Genomic DNA, 13,495 nt, shown 5'->3' with positions numbered 1-13,495 from the left:
TTGAAATAAATTGTGTTTATCCTTTAATATATTTACTGCGTCTTAAAGGGTTATAATAATTTTCTTCAACCTGTTGCTTTATGGGTAACGGTACCGAGACTTTTGGGAGAAGCAGACAATTCATAAACTGAACTCTGTCTTTGGGAGTATGCTCACCAATTTTATCTAGTCCACAATCCACAACTGGACTGTCTTTGATTCAGCGGAACTAACCACTTCACGTTTCGCACACTGTAACTTTTCCCTTGATGTCATTTCTCGACTGTTCTAGTCTGCTCAGTGCTTTCGCTTTCAAAGTAATTACCCTATTTTAGGGTAATCACGGGTTCTTTAGGGCAGCTTTTAACTCGTAACATAAATTTCATTAAGCATTACCACTGATAATCGTGACATCAGACTGGTTCCCAGCCTGAGAAAGAAATTGGATTATGATTAGGTATAGGGGAACAATCACGTAAATATATATATTATAATGTACGTGTTGTAATTAAATTTTCCCGACATATTTATGTATTCTTCATCTTTATACTTCTTTTATGTTTCAGATCAAGCTGATCTCGATAACAGAGAATGTATAAGAAAATATGACACTAATAATATTATGCTTATTCATAACTGTCTTTTTTATCATTATTATATTCTCTTTCAATTTTAAACTTATTCACAAGAAATGTAGCAGTATCTCTCCTTGCTCAAGATGTAATCTTTCATAAGATATTGTTTATTAGGAAAAAACAGCAATAACGAAACTAAAATATACGTATTCAGTTAACGATTTACTGAAATATTTACCTTTTCCAGAAAATGACTGAATTAAATATTTTGCCAGATAACGACGCAATTTCTCAAGAAAATTACGCTACTTGCTAGACTGGAAATCTGGCCTTTTTTTTTTTTACTTTTCAATTAATATTCTATATCTAACGACTTTTTCGCCAATTTGGTGAATGACTACCATCTACTGATCACTCATGGTCAGTAGCCTACTGCATCTCATCCGATAACGTATCGTTACTGACATTGCATATGCATATATATATACATATATACATACATATGATTTATAAGAATAGTGATGATGATTGAAAAGAGCACAATATTCAAACATGTGTATACTGGTACACAGATATACAGTATCTTCATGTCAATTTCAATATCTAATATAGTCTAGCAATACTTCGATATCATTACAATGATGCTTAACCATTATTTAGACAATTTATTTGGGAAATTATTATAATTAATCATTATATTCGCTAGAATCCAAGTTCAACGTTTGAACGTAAGTGAAACAAATTTGACATGCTTTTTGTGATAGAACCGGCTGACAAAATATTTGAATCCCACCACTGTGTATATATATATATATATATATATATATATATATATATATATATATATATATATATATATATATATATATATATATATATATATATATATAGTCATAAACTGGGTCCTTAGTGTAGGGGAAATTGGGACAATTTATTATTATAGACTGCCTTCGTACCAATGAATAAACGGAGAACTACTGGAAACTCACCTTAGAATCTTCCTGGATTTACGTAAATAATGAAGGCCGCCATTTGGAATTAGAATTCTTTTGCAATTAAAAGGGGTTTATTTACAGAGAATGGGGCAAATATACAAGACCAAAAAAGAATGTAAAATGCAAACAATTTACAGACACATAAATTACATACGATAGAGCAATAATGCAGTAATTTGCAAATAAGCAATGTAAATATGAGGGGCCACAGATACAACAATCCCCATTATAACAAATGTCTCTATTATGCTAAAATTACATCAGTTCACAGACAGCAATACATTGGAAGGAGTGAACCCCAGGGTAATGGCAATCAGTTCATTAAGATGATTTCTGTGTGGGCAACGGATTCTTGCGATCAGGCTGCAACCAGAAATGGTTGTTAAATTTGGATGGCAGTCAGAACTAGTGGGGCATAGATTTGCGGACTGGACAGGATAGGATGACTCCTGTAAGAGAGGTGAGGAGTTAGTACAAACACGGCAGGAATAGGAAATCTTCCCTGCTATTAATTAAACAATAAATCTCCGCGCAGGGGAGGAATCAAACACTTATATCATTTAAACAAATTTGCCATTAATTTGCACTAGGGAAGGTATATTTGAATACTTATCACTGAATCATTTTAGGTTGATTTCAAAGCAAGTCATGGGGTGATTCACGGGTTGGTCAAAGTAGGTTGATTTAACAAAGGGACTGCTTTTGTTGGAGGAAGAAAATTGAAGTTTGAAGGAATGAAAAAATCAAGGAATTTCAGGGGGGAGGGAAAGGGCTGGCTTATTGACTAATTGAGGACAACGTACCTGGTCTGTAAATGCATGCGCTAACATGTACGACACAGCAGTGTACCGTAGTTAGTTTCACCAGTGTACAGGAAGAAAACGCCGGACTTGCGTTTCGGGCCGGAGCTGTCTAGTGAGTGCGGGGCTGGGGAAACGAGTTGTTGCAAAAGTGTGAAGAAAAAAAAAGGTCTTAAGATTAAGTACTTAGAGGTTAAATTCCTATCTCTCTCACAGCCTGGCTACGTCCCCATGCCCATAATGGCCTAGCTACTCCCATATCGCGTGATGGGGGTGAAAGGGGGTTCACTATTGTCCACCCCAGGTCAGCTGAGGTGAGAGGCTCTCACTAAATGAGTGAAACAGGCGCTAACCGTTTTGCTCTAGTTCAAAATACGCGTTGTCCTATCTCGCCCGCCATGTTTTCTTGGCCCCTCAGTCAAATGAAAGGTGAAAGTGCTTCACGGAATAAATGACTCACTGGCTGCTAGATGAGGGAGGGATAACTTTAAGAATATATATATATATATATATATATATATATATATATATATATATATATATATATATATATAGTGTATATATATATATTCTTTGTGTTTAATGTTTGTTTATACGTCTATTTTTAATGCTGCATTTCCATTTTTTTCTGAATTTTCCAATAAAATATTATGATATTGTGATTCTATCCGCTTTAAAAACGATTTTTTTAGTCTTGGAAATGTGAAGTGTCTTGAAATATATATATATATATATATATATATATATATATATATATATATATATATATATATATATATATATATATATACTGTATATATTTATATATGTAAATATATGAATTATATAAATATATATAAATATATAAATTCATATATAATATACATATATATATTTTTATGTTTTTCCTGGCAATTTAGTTTGAAGTATTCTCTGTGAGACAGGTAGCAACAATTTCAGGTAATTTAGCCATGTGATTCTGACTTTGTGGGTCCAGGAAAACATAAAAAAAAGAGGAAAACATAAAAAAAAAGAGGAAAACAAAGGGGGAACTTCATATGAGTGTAAGGCTCTTGCTACTGAGGAAAATATTACGTAAACACGTGGACAAACATTGCAGGAGTGTATTTACATAAATAACATTAGTACAGGAAAGAGGAATGCAAGTAGATTATTGATCCTGAAGGGGATTCCTAAGGGATGAATGAAACTGGGGGATTCCAGACACAGTCCAAGAAGCTTCCACAATATAGGGTCCCTCTGAAATGAGAGATATGCACATTATACGCCAGTAATGAAAATAGACAAAAGAATAATGAATGCGAAGCTGCACTGAGGGTGCCAAGGGGCTTCGATGAATTGATAATGGCTTATCACTGCCGACATTCGAGGAGCACGGACATTTGACAAGAGATTCGGTGATTACTGGCACTCAAATTAAGTAAATGTTACGAGGAAAAAGCGTGACTGAAAGGAGGTCTTCCAGAGCACTTTACCGTAAGGCAGATTTGGTTCCAGCGCAGAAAGCGGTCCGTGGATGACTTGCGATTTCCGAGGGCGAGTTCTTCCACGTGTTAGGATGCGGGGGCTTCACGTAAAAGGGCAATGCGTGGGGACTTCTCGAAACTCCAAGCAAATGGAGTGGGTCATAGGTCCGGCCTGCATCCAAGGGAACACGTGTTTGGGGCCGATGCACAGAGGAGAAGTATACTTTGAAAGGCCACGTGGTTAGTAGCTAGGGGCATGGGGCCAGGGCATGGCAGTGATTGGGGATTACTCTACTCCATCCCATCCAGCACGCGTGTGAGAGCGAACCTCGGTTTGGTTTCCACTTTTATCTCCTCCTATGGGGCAGGGGCACGTCCAACACACAGGGGGGGTTGAGTCATGTTCAGCTGATGCCCGCAGGGGTTTTTTGCCTGAAAAGGACAACCAGACAGATTCACTTTTGCCTCGGAAAGGAATTACCTACTTAAAGGGAGTGGCCTGTCAGTTTTAATCTCTTGTATTCTGACTGTGCGAAATATCGATCGGCCGACAGTAAATGAAAACAACACAAAAAAAAGAAAAAGGGGGAAGCAGTTTGCTAGCGAGTTCTTGCTAATTATGATACCTCCCCATACAAGATGATGTACACACCTTCATTCGGGTGTGAACATCGATCAACAAGAATAAGTGGCAAATGCTTTACGTTACTCTACATTCTGCCTTGTAATGAATTTTACTACTAAGGGATTTATGAAACTGCGACATTACTTTTAATAACATACTGGAACAAATTTCTTTAACAGGACACAAGGTAATTTCAACACTTGCAAAAGAGTAATTACTTTGGATTTGGTTACACATTAATAACTTTATAGAGTGACACGAACAATATGAATTAATTAGGATTATAAGACCAAGTATATGAGGCTATAGCAAACAAATGAAGAGAAAGGTTATTGTTCAAGAATTAAAATACATGGTTACTTAATTTTAGATACCCCTAAAAGCATGTGGTTAGTACAGTCTGCCTTGAAGAGGCTTTATAAATGAAAAACAGCGTTCATATTTGTATTTAATGGCATCCCCTTTACGTGATATTGTAATGACTATACATATTCGAATTGGTAATTGCTTAGCTAATAGTTCAATGCATCACCAACTTCGATAGTTAATGGCCAACCCGCACACTGAGGTATTTAGACAGTTTTATGCGAGCAAGAGTATTCGCGAGTTTTAATTCACTAACTTTAAACTACGCAAATTTTATGCGCCCACTGCCCACACTCGGGTACTCAATGTTATGACGGGGTGAGCAGACAAAAGACGTGGGGTCTAGGACAAACAGAGTTCTTAGAAGGAAGGGAAGGGGAAAAAGGAATAATAATAACAAAAGGAAAATTAACAAGATTGTTACGAATGAAAACGTGACTGCATATGAAAGGCGGAGCACGTCTCTCAGAGCTTACGAAAGGGGCATTTAAATCACAAGGGCAAGAGTCTATGACTCGCGATTCATTAAAAGGAAAGATAAATAAATAACTAAAAGAGAGTAAATGATGTTGGCAGTAGAGCTAAGGGAAAAAGAGTGAGGGTTTTATTGTGTTAGGCGGGAATTTATTGCCCTTCGCCTATAAATTACGGCCCGGACTATCACTTCAGTCCCAGGGCAAGAAAAGTGCACCCGAAGGCCGCGACTCCTTCAGGAAGAGCTGACACGCATGCCCGGTGCCAAGGTAGGGGCGCAATGGTCTGTCACTTCTCACTCTGTTATTCTCAATGATTTATACATTTTGAGGGGAATGGTATCCCGTACTTAATTGCCTCTTGTGGTGATAATTTAAGAAAAGGTTAATAGAGGATGATAAGAGATAGAAGTTCCTGAGGAACGGAAGAAGATAGCGGAGGGCCTGACATCCCCTTCTGGATTAGAGGTGCCAAGACCCTCGAAAATTGAAATGGTGGCACAGGTCCCATGGGAGCTGTAGAACGCTTTGTGGTAATTTCGCCTCGAACCTTTCTTAAGGGGACAGTCGTCCTTGGCTGGGAAAGCGGGGGCCTTAGACCAGAGGGTGGCACGGAGTGCCACCTGGGCCTGCTGCTGCGACAGCTGACGCAGGAGTTTTCCATGCTGGCTCTACCATGATCCGTCGCAGCTCTTGTAGTTCATCGGCCAAGTGGGAGGTGGCAGAATCCTGAGGCAGAGAGGAGGTGGTCAGGGGCGGCGTGAGCGGCTCGCAGGTAACGATGACCAGCTCAGGCACGGGTTGCGAGGCTGCACCTGCAGGTGAGCTTCCACTGTGGTCGAGAGGAACCGTCTCTCTTACCGACGCTGGTAGTGGTGCCAGGCCGGGGGAAGAGAGGGGGTCCTGAGTTGGATCCCTTGAATAGAGATCGGGGTAGTGCTCTGGAGCTGGCACTAGGGCAGAGTCAGGCACTATCAGAGGTTTCTTGGGCTCGTCGGTCAGGACGGACGAAGCTTGGCACTGCTCGGTGCATTCAAGTGGCATTGGTAGGAATTTGGCATCTCCGGGAGGGAGATCTGATTGGGGCCCTGGCACCGGCACTGAGGCAGGGCCGGGCACTGGAATTGGATCGAGAACCGATCGAGGGGGCCACTGTACATCGTACTCAGGTGGCACTGGTAGGGACTGCACGTCCTCCTGGTACCCAGGGGCGCCAGTCTTGACTGAGGGAGAAGCGGGGGAGGATTACTCGCGCCCGCAGAATGATTCGGGGAATGTGGACCCCTATATTGTCGTGATTTCTGTGGGGACTGAAAGACCTGTCCCAGGATGATGTCATAGCCTCCGGGGAGATGGCTTGCTACTGCAAGATTGCAAATTTTGGATTGGTGAGGTCTTGTGACTCTCAATTGGACCGTAGGGGGTATCATTTTAAATTGATTTATTCCCTCGATCGTGACGAGTTTTCGTGTATTGACGATAGCTCCATAGGGAACTCTGTCCCTTCGGATGAGGGAGATTTGCGCGCCCAAGTCCTCGAATGCCGTGACTCGGTGTGCGGGGTGGCTACCTCGTGGAGGAGTCACATATGTGGGCCCTTTGGCGGGAGGGCCTAATGACTTGGGATCTGTGATGGCCAAGGCTATGGTGGGAGTATTTGATTTATTATTGCTCGGGCATGTCACCCATGCTGGAAAATGGCCATAAACCTTGCACGCCATGCAAAAGGTCTGGCTGAAGTCTTTCCGCGCTGCCCCTGTGGAGGGCGCAGGCGAGTTATTGGGCGGTTTTCCGGGAGAGAGAGGTGCCGGTTTGTTGCTCCGGCACTGTTCGGAGGAATGCCCCATTTTCTTGCAATAATGGCAAGTTAGGGGCTTGCCTGAGTTCCCATTCTTGTGGGAATTTGATCCTCTGAGGAGGGACGGGGGATTTATCTTCCACCCCATGGATCCTTCTTGAGAGTGGTGAGTTTCCCACATGTCTGCTATCCGGCAACACTCAGTGAGTGTTGCTGGGGCTTTTTCCACTACATGAGTGGCGAAGGCAGGAGGGGCGTAGCGCAGGAAATGCTCAAATTTAAACCGCTCGAGTACCTCGGCGGCGCTTGAGGCTCCTTCGGAATCGAGCCATTTCGTTAATGGCCGCTCCGAATGGTACACCCAATCGGACCAAGTCTGGCCTGCCTCTCTGGGCTGCTCTCTCCAACGTCTACTCCACCGCTCGGGAGTAATCTTGTGCGCCTTCGTAACTGCTTGGCGTACAGCTTCCCAGTTTCTCTTATCTTCTGCTGAAAGGGCGTGGTAGGCAATGAGGGCTTTTCCGCCCAGGAATTTAGTGAGAACAAGGGAGAGTTCCGCGGGGGAGAGGTCGCAGCACTCCACGACTCGTTCAGCCCTTTCAAGCCATACTTCGGGTTCGGACTCTGTCCATTTTGGCATGAACGAGAGAGCTTGGCTGAGGGCACTCATTCCTGCCGCAGGAGGCGGGGTGGCATTCTGTCGTTCTAAGATCTGGAGCTCATGGGCGCGCTGTCGCTCTCGCTCCTCCTGTTCTAGATCATCTCTTCTCTCTTGGGCAATTCTCTCTCTCTCTCTCTCTCTCTCTCTCTCTCTCTCTTCATGTTCTCTCTCTCTCGTTCTTGACGTTCTGTCTCCTCCGCCTCTTGGGCAATTCTTTCTCTCTCTCTCTCTTCACGTTCTCTCTCTCGTTCTTGACGTTCTTTCTCCTTCTCCGCCTCTTGGGCAATTCTTTCTTTTTCCTGAGCAATCCTCTCTTTTTCTCGCTCTTGTAGTTCTAACTCCCTCTCTGCCTTGGCATCGTCCACTCGCTTTTGGACCCAGTCTCTCAGAGCTTGCCCTGATAGTCCCATGTCCTTTCCAGCGGACATGTAGAATTTGAAGTCCTTATTTTGTTGGGCTCTGGTATTAGCCATCTTGAAATAATGGTTATATGGACTGGACTCTCTAACGAATCAAATATGTCTGAGAAGACTCAGGTTGTCTGAAAAGACTCGGTTGCAAGAATCTGAAACACTCAATTGTTCAGACTGCAGGAGAATGGATCTGTCTGAATAAGACAGATGATCAATAAGTCTGAGGAGACTTTGTTAAAGTTTAATATGTCTCAGAAGACGTAACTGGATTTTATATCACGCTCGGACTTGGCCGGCTGTAGCTTGAAATTAAGGAGTTGTTCTAACGAACTAGAATGATCAGTCCCGTAAGGGCTAAGAGGTGTGTGAAATACACTAATACAATGTCTCCAAAGGACTTGATTTTGTATTTCCCGCAGGAATTAGAAATTCTCGCCTCTTGCAACGTAGAATTTTTTAAGAGTCTATTAGGACTTGGAATTTGGTTGAGGAATTCTTGCCTCATGCGACGTAGAATTTTATTAGGAGTCTCTTAGGACTTGGAATTTGGTTGCGAAATTCTCGCCTCGTGCAACGTAGAATTTTATTAGGAGTCTCTTAGGACTTGGAATTTTGGTTGAGAAGTTCTCGCCTCCTGTGACGTAGAATTTTATTAGGAGTGTCTTAGGACTTGGAATTTGGTCGAGAAATTCTCGCCTCTTGCGACGTAGAATTTTATTTGGTTTGCCCGTAGGACTTGGAAATAAGATTCGTCCCTTAGGACTTAGAAATTACTAACAGGAAAACCCAAAAGGAAAATTTTGCTCAGAGAAAAAAAGAGGGTACCCACGCGGGCAAGGGAGGGATGGTGAAAAGGTTGTCTGACTTTCACCGGAGTTATTTTTAGATTGTGTGTGAATGAACCCGTCTATTTATAGACCGTCTGGGATTCCGGGAAATTTCCCGTTCGTCTGAGAGGATAACAGTAAAAATGACCTAGTAATTTCCCCTAGAAGTGGAGTTGAAATTTCGCTTTCCTAACACCTAATTCGAGTTTTAACTAAACTGAGAGAAGCATTTCAGCAATGCAAGCTGGTCTTGTCTTGTCCCATGTGGGAATTTATTCGCGCCTAAATAATTTGCTACTTCGAAATGCGACATAAAATTTATCACGGAGGAATTTCGTACTATTCTTGGAAACAAAACAAAAATAATATGCCAAAGACTTTAACACAGGAATTTCGAAATATTCCTCGAATCAAAGAATGGTTAGCACTGGTTATTTCCTAACTACCTATCCTGAAAGGCATGCATTAATGAATCTAATACGGCAGTTCTCTTCTCTCAGTGAATACATGTGTCCCTATTTCTAATTCCTAGGAACAGTCACAATTGTAAAAAAATTTTGCTAAGGTAAACACATTACTTACGTGGAACTCTCTTGGTCTTGGCTCTTGATAACAGGTTGGGAATTTGTCTCGCACCCAGCTTAGCTTTGCTAATTTCTGATTTTGCAAGTTGCAAATGCAATGAAGCAATAAAGGGAAAAATGCAACTGCAAAACGAGATCTATGGCCAGGTCGCCATTTTTACGTATTTCCGTGGGTTTATGGTATTTTACAGGCCAGCAGCAGAACTTTATTTAATTGGCCTTGGAGTTCTGACTTGCGTAAAGGGAAATCGTAAAAAAAATTAAGAAAAAGGGGAGAATTTAGGAGCTGAAGGCTCTACTTCATAAGGAAATGTTACATAAACACTTGGGATAAATTAAAGAATTATATTTACAAAAGCAAGCAATTGAAGGGAAAATGGATAAGTAAGTTGATAAAGGGCTTGCAACGCCTGAAGATCCTTCGGTTGGAGTCTTGAATAAAGGCAAGGCACAGGCCAAGATGAGTCCACTGCAAATGGGTCCCTCTGCAAGAGAGATTTACACATTACACACCAGTAAAGGAACAATATAATACCTAATATGACTCGAGTTCGCACTGAGGGCACCAAAGACTCGAGGAATGAATGACCACTTTTAAACTCGAACACAGGACATTGGAAATGGCACTGGATAAACAGGCACAAGGACAGAAGTGAAATGCTGGTACTCCAAGCTTTCTAAAGGGCAAACTGTCGTGACCAAACAGTCTGTACTCGCACGTTACCTTAGGGGAAGCGGGTCTCTGACGAAATAAGGACGAGGGATGAACACATATGGCGGTGCCCTCGAGGATGACTGGAGCCGGACAGGGGAGAACGAAGATCTCAGCAATTTTACCGCTCGTCCGCGTGGAGGACTGTCTCTCGAGGACTCTTACTGCATGTCTTCTGCTCCACAACTAACTCTCCTTAACTGCTTCTCTTCCTTTTAAGGCACGCGGCCAGGGGTAGGGGCCATGTGGAAGCATGAGTCACTGGCCAGGTGGGCAGCGATTCCGTTGCCCTGGCGGGTTTCCTGCGGAGGTAAGACAATTCAGGCAGCTTAATTTGCCTTTAGAAAGTTAGTTGGGCTAAACTTCTTAAGGGAGTGACAGTAAGTCTTCTCCTGGCCTCTTTTATCTGTGTCATCTCAATATCTGTTCCAGGTAAAAAAAAAGGGACAGATCGGAATGTTGATAACAGGCTCTGATTTCTAGTTAATAAACAAAGGGGTAAATTAGCTGGGGGTAGACGCACTGTGCGAGACGTCTGAGTTATTATATATATATATATATATATATATATATATATATATATATATATATATATATATATATATATATATATATATATATATATATATATATATATATATATATATATATATATATATATATATATATATATATATATATATATATATATATATATATATATATATATATATATATATATATATATACATATGCATAATATATATACATATATATATATATATATATATATATATATATATATATATATATATATATATATATATATATTGGCAGATCCTCACTATCATTAGCATCTGCTAGTTTCTTGTTAATAGTTCTGGTGTAATTAATATTGAAATTGTACAGCTGGAGTAGTATTTACTGTGATCCTCATAATGCAGGTAGTTCATAGGTATCACATAAGGTTAATTAAACGCTTCATAAATTCTAAAGGTCAAGCAAGTTATATTTGAATTTGAAAAGGATTTCTTACCTGTACATTTCTTTTGTAAAAAAAAAATTGTCCTTACAATCTATAAACAATTTGTTAATAGTGCTCAATCTCAACACATTTTATTTTATCAGAAAACATTAGTGTTCTTCAATTTCCGTGGCCCGCCTTTGTGCATCTTTGCTTTTCCAGCAGCCATTCTTTGCTCCCTCTGTTCGTCAGTTTCCATCTCCCGAACTGCCATTGGCGGCTCCGGACCATCACCAGTAATGCCTGCTATTGTTCCAAAATTACCTGCTGAGTTCATTTCGAAACGAAAATAACAAAGCTCAGCCAAAAATCTGCGACCTTTATTATATACCGTTGGTTCACTTAATGTTGAAAATTTCGGGCTAGTTAGGGTTGCATTTCTCTGGAGAAATCCAGAATCTGTCTTCAGAATCATTCCACCCATAATTCTCCCACCTCTAGGAGAAACGCCCATAGGATTAAAACGTATTTTTGAAGACGTCTTAACGACTCCAGGATCCTTGAAGCTGTGTTCAGTTCCTAAACAGATTCCTGTTGGATCCGTTTACCTTCAAGAGCGTGGGCTTCCCCCGAAGAAATCGTCGAAGCTTTTCGTCGGCAGGAAGGACCAGAAGCTTTTGGAATTCCCAGAAGCCTTTTGAATTAAGCTGCAAGAACGTGGGCTCCCCCCGTTCTTGCACAATACTAAAGCACAGAGTTTTATGGAGAAGAAATCAGAGATGAAAGGCTTCGAAGAGCATGGAGATTGTCTTGAAGCCTTCGGAAGTCCCAGAAACCTCCAAAATTCCCAGAGGCACCGGACACGCAAACAGAGGCAGAAAGGCAGCCAAGGAAATTAATATATATATATATATATATATATATATATATATATATATATATATATATATATATATATATATATATATATATATATATATAATTTGTATAATTATGCAGCAAACGAGCTGAGCTGACCATAATCACGGAGAAGCCACATAGGTCTAAGAAAACTATATCTAAAACCTAAATAACCCCCATTCCTTTGTTACCACATTGCAAAAAAGGACTGAAATAACGAGCGTAAAGCCCAGCCACAGAAGACAAATATGGAGGTTAAGGGATACAAAGGAAGGTGTAGAGTACAGGGTTTTACTCCTCAACCTGATGAATTATGACGAAAGCGAGAAGTAGAAGTAGGAGTCTTTTCTCAGTCAGTAGAGAAAGCGAGTGCCATTATAATATGCATATTGTATAGGCTTCGGTTTGGACGAACTACTACTGATGATGTGAAAATTATGCCCGAGCACTTGATTCCAGTACCACCCAGCACTGACCCAGCCCAGATTTTTGTTGAACATTACTCTAGTCTCCGCAAGAGCAACAGTCGGAATGAGCTCGCCCGTATTATTCTCGACTATAAAGATGAAAAGAAGGAAAAAAACCTAAAAGCAAAAACAAAAATTGTTACCCACAAAGAAGCGTTGTGTTTATATGATCGCGTGCTTCTGAGTGGATATATTTGCTATGTCTTTAAATTGTATTGTTTGAAGAAGTGCCAGTGTCTATCTCTTCAGGTATGGTTAGCATTGTGCGTTTTATAGTGGCACTCGCTTTCTATACTGATTGAGAAAAGACTCCTACTTCTACTTTTCGCTTTCATCATAATTTATCAGGTTGCCGAGTAAAGCCCTAGCCCTATGCCTTACCACTTCCTTTGTATCCCCTGACTTCCATATCTGTCTCTTGTGGCTGAGCTTTACTATCCCTTTTGTGATTTCATCACTTTTTTGCCCGTGATCAATATATGTGTGAGGCAAGAATACAGGTGCCACTCATCAATATACGCGTTAGGCAAGAATACAGTTGCCACTTATCAATATACGTGTTAGGCAAGAATACAGTTGCCATTAATCAATATACATGTTAGGCAAGGATACAGTTGCCACTTATCAATATATGTGTTAGGCAAGAATACAGTTGCCACTTATCAATATATGTGTTAGGCAAGAGTACAGTTGCCACTTATCAACATACGTGTTAGGCAAGAGTACAGTTGCCACTTATCAATATACGTGTTAGGCAAGAATACAGTTGCCACTTATCAATATGTGTTAAGCAAGGGTACAGTTGCCACTTATCAATATACGTGTTAGGCAAGAGTACAGTTGCCACTTATCAATATACGTGTTAGGCAAGAATACAGTTGCCACTTATCAATACGTGTTAGGCAAGAATA

The 13,495-nt window shown here is 40.8% G+C and overlaps 1 protein-coding gene across 1 annotated transcript; it reads right to left on the bottom strand.

Annotated features, from left to right (window-relative positions):
- Nucleotides 1-1,598: 1,598 nt before the first annotated feature.
- Nucleotides 1,599-6,519, bottom strand: LOC136842541 (uncharacterized). The gene is made up of 2 exons (XM_067109972.1): nucleotides 2,353-6,519; nucleotides 1,599-1,998 (listed from the first exon to the last, which is right to left on the bottom strand). The coding sequence occupies exon 1, from the start codon at nucleotides 6,321-6,323 to the stop codon at nucleotides 5,874-5,876; it is 450 nt and encodes a 149-aa protein (XP_066966073.1). The 5' UTR covers nucleotides 6,324-6,519; the 3' UTR covers nucleotides 1,599-1,998; nucleotides 2,353-5,873.
- Between the last annotated feature and the right edge of the window lie 6,976 nt (nucleotides 6,520-13,495).

The sequence above is a fragment of the Macrobrachium rosenbergii genome, chromosome 10, assembly GCF_040412425.1.
Source record: "Macrobrachium rosenbergii isolate ZJJX-2024 chromosome 10, ASM4041242v1, whole genome shotgun sequence".
In the NCBI taxonomy this organism is placed as follows: Eukaryota; Metazoa; Arthropoda; class Malacostraca; order Decapoda; family Palaemonidae; genus Macrobrachium; species Macrobrachium rosenbergii.
Note: the sequence above shows the minus strand (reverse complement) of the source record. Positions and strands in the feature narration are given on the sequence as shown.

What these genes read in the sequence shown, in the direction of transcription:
- LOC136842541 (XM_067109972.1), bottom strand. Translation starts at nt 6,323, where the DNA reads ATGCCACTTGAATGCACCGAGCAGTGCCAAGCTTCGTCCGTCCTGACC.